Consider the following 6000-nt stretch of genomic DNA (forward strand, 5'->3'; position numbering starts at 1 on the left):
AGATTGCCTTATACTATAGCTGTTAACAAGCATCCTTAGAAAGATGGTGTATTTTCATACATGTGCAATCATCTGTGTCAAGAAAGGCTGTAATTAAATTTCATGTCAAAAAATGACATTCAAAAATCTTTCAGAAATCCTAAATTGAGAGACTGATAATATTGTAATAATTACTGTATGTCCCACTGGTTTAGGCTAGGAAAAATATATTGTTACATTTGTGTTTGGGCTAGTTCTTCAAGGTTACCCAAGACAGTTCATCTCGTACTGTCTTATTAGGACTTGAGCTGTTTATTCTCTTTAGTGCTAACATTCAACCTTCAGCTTGCACAGTTAGAAGACTATTGGATGCTGGTGAGATACGCAAGGGGAAGGGTCATCTCTATTTTCTGTTATTTCTTTTTCACTTGTGTTGCCTAATTAAATTACATAAATGACATAGTGTTAGCGTTGTCAGGCAGCTTTTCATGTGCTTCAAAATGATGTTATGAACAAACGTTTATGCTACTAAAATTTTTCGATTTGGAACTGTTATCATCTTTAAAGCTGAAGTTCTACTGCAACTTAGATTGTCTCCTTGTATGTTATTGACAGGACCTTGTTTCAAAAATGCTTCATGTTGACCCACATCAAAGACTGACTGCAGCCCAAGTTCTTAGCCATCCCTGGATAGTTCACTGTGACCAGTTGCCTCAATACCAGCTGAACAGGCAGGATGCTCCCCATCTAGTGAAGGCAAGTAGATATTTGTTTGTCTAACTGGCCAAAATCAGAGTAAACAAAAAGATTTTTAATTACTTTAGCACTTTTTTCTCTAAATAATTTTAAAAATTATGACTACAAATTTCTTTCAGACACAAAGTGATCTTATAACATTCACAGCAAATGAGTTACTATTATAAATCTAATGTTTGACAGAGACTTACATTTTCTTAAAGTTATTACACTTGAACTAGTCAACTTATCTTCCTTAAGAAACAAGAATAGAAATCGTTTTTCTGATAGTGAAAATGTTATTAGGGACTATAGGGAACTATAAAAAATAGTTTAATTTTAAAGTTTCAGATAAGCGTATCATTGACTAATGGGAAATAAATTAATTCACAACCACAGTATAAGATAAAGAAGGTGAGTTGAAATGGCAGTGTTAATGTGGTATCTGTTCCATACTCCATGGTCTAAAACACGACTTGGTTGTGACCATGCTATAGTTTCTCACTTTGAAGGAGCTGTGGATAACCAAAAGTTTAATTCTACTCCTCTGTAGGACTAAAGTTATAATGAAATACATTTAAAAAAAAAAAAAAGAGCAACATAAAAGGAATCTGAAAAATATAATTAACATTCCCTCTGTGTAAGTTATTAGGAATTTCTGGTATCCAAAATCACGAGTGGAAAGCACAGCAAGTTCTGATCCCTTGGCTCACAACTTTGAGGTTTTTAAAAGCCAGTAAAATAGTGTGCTGAGTAACGGGGGTGACTTTTAAACATCATGTTGAAAATTTAAATGATTATGCAAATTGCAAGCAGGGACAACCCACTGATGGGATTTAATTCCCTGACTATCTCATAAAGAATAGAGAAAATTTAATTTTCCTGTACTACTTATGCATTGGGTCTTGGTTTGTTTTAGTTTTTTTTCAGTTGGGATACGATAGCTTCAGATTGATCTGAAAATTATCTATTACACTACAGAACTCACACATAACACTGCTGCTATTTGAGTAATGCAGCAGTGTGTTTCTGTTTTGTAGGTGAAAATAAGACTAGAATTTAAGACTTGTCGGCAGTCTCTGACACTTAATGTTGTGCCATCTCTGATGTGAGCGATATACATAATGAACTCTTCTTGCTTTTTCCTCTCTGACATTCTCACAACAGGGTGCAATGGCAGCAACTTACTCTGCTTTGAATCGTAATCAGTCACCAGTTTTGGAGCCAGTTGGCCGTTCTACTCTTGCTCAGAGGAGAGGTATAAAGAAGATTACCTCAACAGCCCTGTGAAGTGACCTCAACCAGATATTTGGTACCTTGGTATAAGATGATAGCACAAATCATGGCGACAGGTAGCACATATCTCACAGATACCTGCAAGCACACTCTGTCCCAGCTGGTACCTATAATGCTGCTGCTCCTGCTGCTGCTACTGCTTTCATCTATTCTCGCTTTAAACTGTTGATGGCAAGTTACTGATCTTACTAGAGCTTCAAATGGAGTGAAAAGTGGAAACACAATGAAAACAATCATGTCCACAATTGAGTAAACCAGAAGAATTACGAATACCGCCTCTGTCAAAAATACACTGAATAAAGCACTCTGCACCACATAGCATTATTTTTATAAGGAATATTTTTGTCCCCTGAAACATTCTTTGTTACAGGTAGAGATGGACAGTTTGTGTTAAGCACTTAGCTTAAACTATCTGTTTATATTAGCACTATATACTTTGTGCCATCCAACATTTTGTATGTTTTTGTAAACAGTTCATGAGCAGCACTTTGCTGTTTTCTTTAATGTATACATGCCTTGTTTTACTTAGATATTATTAATCATTTTAACAATTAAGTCTGATTAAACAGTTCACCTGGATTAATCAGTATTGTTGGACAGCTCTAAAAGAAGCCTGACTGTTAAACAGCTATTGAATGTAATACTATGAATATGTATTTCTCCTTGCCTATGTTTTTTCTACATTTCCATGTTTTTGACGCTGCATGTCACGTTAGGAAAATCAGGATGCTGTTTATAGTATTCAAAATTCAAACAGTGCATCTCTCACCATACTATATATACATAGATGATATAACGGAGAGAAAAGATAACTTGTTCCGTATTTCACTGTCCTTCCCCCCTCCTCCTCCTTTTTATTTTCCCCCATCTAATTTCTGGACTCAGGAATCATTGCTAAATACTTTCTCATAGAGGACAGTTCTATATTGTTTATGCTTATAATCCGTTGTTAATATTTTAGCTCTATTCTGTGACTTTTGTTTAAGCTGCAGAGGATTTGTTCAATGAATCTTGGCATTATAGAAAAAAGGCAGCGTTGAAGATAAAGCAAAACATGATGTCCACTAATAAGCTCAGAAAAAGTAGGTTTAAACTGCTTTTGTTACAGTTGCCAAACCAGTGGCTCCAATGTTCTGTTGTCTTTTCTCCATTTTTATTTTTATTTTTTCCTCAGACCACTTTGATAGGCAAAATAAAATGAGAGGAGAATCATCCTGATCTGTATGTGCTAAGAAAGGGTCATTATAATTAACTATGAAAAACTGACCCAGTCAGATTCGTCTATTACCTGTAATTGTTAAGGAATCGGTTCTAGAAACAGCGGTAGTTAAATTATTGTAGATTCTAGAAATGTAAGCACACAGCTTTTCCTGGCAATTATTTTTTTTCCTTACTTGGTGCTCTAGCACTGCAGTTTCCTTCAGCTGTATGGATGCATCTGCCCTTCTCAAGAAACATCTTTGACCAGAGGCTGAAAAATGCTATCTTGATTTCTAAATTTTTTTTTTCTTTTGCTTGACAGTGTCTGCATTTCCAGAGGTATTTAGTAAAAACCTTCTTGCCTTTCAGATGATGTGTGTTCAGTTCTGTAACTGATTGTAAGTCAGGCATGTCACATCATAGAAACTACACCTTCTGGAGCTGTTTTAAAGCAATTGTTAACCCGAAGATTGTCATGTGTAGCCAACAAGTGATTTAAAATGGGTCCTGTAGGAACGAGGGGGTGGCAGTACTTTGTAAGTGTGTCAATAATGACATTTCAGCTCAGGAAGGAGTTTCTCCCATGTTCTCAGAATGTACATGCATAGGTAGCTGGTGCAGAACAGGCCGAAAGGAAGTATTTAGATGCTTCTCTATTGGCAACGTCTACGTTAAAATAATACAAAATTTTCACTAGTTTAATTTCAGCAATATTTTGTGGCCCTTAGACTCACTGGTCACGAGCCAAGCAGTCAAGCAATGTTGACTGCTGCATTTTAGATACCCACATTCTCATGTAAATTGATAATTTAGTCTAGACCATCTTGTATATAGCAGTACAAGATGGACCTTTAAATGCCAGTAAAACAGTTCAGTGTGTAACAGCTTGAGTGAGTTGAAGTCTAGAGTTACTGTATTTAAAGTTATTTTCTAAACCAAGGTGGAAATGGCCCGTCTTCACAGATGGCTTGACTCGTGTTTTAAGTACCTTACCTCTGGTTTTGGAGTCGTGCTCACAACTGTGATGCTCTGTTTTGTAGCTGCAGTTATTAGAAGCTACAAAGAAATCCACGTAATGCTTCTGTGAATCCTTGCACCTTTCTTTTAGAACTTGAGCGTGTGTGACACTGTGTACATTCATTGCTGGACTGCTGCTTGGTGCAAAGCTGTCTGTAGTATACCAAGCTGTGGAGTATTAGAAAAAAGAACTGCAGATACAGGTGGATTTCCCATGTGTAGGTCATTTTTCATTTGAGATTACCACTTACTGTACTTGAGAGCATGAGAGAACAGAGGGGAGAGAGCAGTTGCAGTAGTTATTAAATGCCATCTATATCCAGTAAGGGCCAAGTCCTTGATTCATCATTACTATAGCATTGCGAAACTCCTTGCGAGTTTTGTTCAAGAGACTATTTAAAACTTTTGTCTAAAGAGAGAAGGACATAAGAAAATAGAACTGTGTGTCCAGGTTTGTTTTTGTGTGTGTGTATGTTTTGCTTTGTAAATGTGGCGTACCAACTAAAGCTGTGCTTTTCTATTATTGGAAGGAAAGGACTCGAGATATGCTGGTCTGTAAGCAGCAATGGGTAATAGCTGAATTTTCACTTACGAAAATGATGTAAATTAGCTTTATCTTGATACTCTTGACCTAATCAAAGGGAAGATGTACTTATGAGGGATGTAATTATTTTGCAACCGGGAGGGGGGGAGGGAGGAGGGAGTCTACTTTAAACATTTTTAAAAAATGACAAAATCACAGATAAAATATTTTTCTACAGTTCTGTACAATCATACTTTATACTAGTTTTCTCAGCATGGCACATGAGTCTAAGGTACTATTCCTGGAGGTCAGTGGTATTGTACCTTAAGCAAGACCATTACAATAGCATCTGTTAGATGCTTGGCACTGCTGTCATAATAGAGTTGAAATGCTAGTAAAAAAAATAAAAACGTACTGAATACTTTAAATGATTGTTTTATTCAGAGTCTGATCTAGGAAGTGTTCCAATCATGTTATTAATGTGTAACTAGAACTGTTCCAGATGTAACTATGAGCAGTTCTGGAGAGAGATCATTGCTTGTACTCCTGTCCAATGGCAGGTTTTGTAGTCTTCAAAAGAAATCAAGATTTCTACTGCGAATAAACTTTCAAACATATTAAGAAATTGCCTTGTTGGGTAATTTATTTATTATAAAAGCTGTTGCTTGTTGATCACTAACATTGACCTATGCTTGCAGCACCCTAACTACACAAGATCATGTATTATGTGAGATATATATGATCTCATAAGCACTCACTGTTTGACCTTTGTTAACAGTTTATCACAGAATCGCTGAGGTTGGAAAAGACCTTAAAGACCATCGAGTCGAACCGCACCTTAACTATACTACCCTAAAAACCCTCCGCTAAATCATGTCCCTGAGCACCACATCGAAACGGCTTTAAAACATCCAAAGATGGTGACTGGGGAGCCTATTCCAGTGCTTCACAACCCTTTCAGTAAAGGGTTATCGCCTATCGCTTGTGGCAGCGTTGTTCTCCCCGCAATCAAGGGCGGGACTTTCCCGCGGCCGGGCGCTGGCTGCTCTCCCATCCGCACACATCGCTCGGGGCGGGGACACGAGTCTTCCCGCGCCCGCCAAGAGCCGCCTCTCGCAGCCTCCGATTGGCTGCCGCTGCCCGCCCCGCGCCCGCCTTTCGTACCGCCCACGGAGGCAACGCTACGCCACAGTAAGGAGCTGACGGTCGCCAGGAGCGCGCGTTCTCGCCCCTCCCCACGGAGCGCGTGC

At 38.1% G+C, this 6000-nt stretch overlaps 1 protein-coding gene across 1 annotated transcript in view; it reads left to right on the forward strand.

Moving 5' to 3' along the window:
* The window catches only part of RPS6KA3 (ribosomal protein S6 kinase A3), a 40202-nt gene extending 34827 nt beyond the window's left edge, over nt 1–5375 (forward strand). Inside the window, exons 17-18 of the mRNA XM_010726167.2 lie at nt 595–735; nt 1882–5375. Of these exons, the coding sequence (XP_010724469.1) occupies nt 595–735; nt 1882–2004 (264 nt within the window). The 3' untranslated portion in view covers nt 2005–5375. The remainder of the gene's footprint in view (nt 1–594; nt 736–1881) is intronic.
* Nucleotides 5376–6000: the final 625 nt, after the last annotated feature.

This window comes from Meleagris gallopavo, chromosome 1 (assembly GCF_000146605.3).
Source record: "Meleagris gallopavo isolate NT-WF06-2002-E0010 breed Aviagen turkey brand Nicholas breeding stock chromosome 1, Turkey_5.1, whole genome shotgun sequence".
In the NCBI taxonomy this organism is placed as follows: Eukaryota; Metazoa; Chordata; class Aves; order Galliformes; family Phasianidae; genus Meleagris; species Meleagris gallopavo.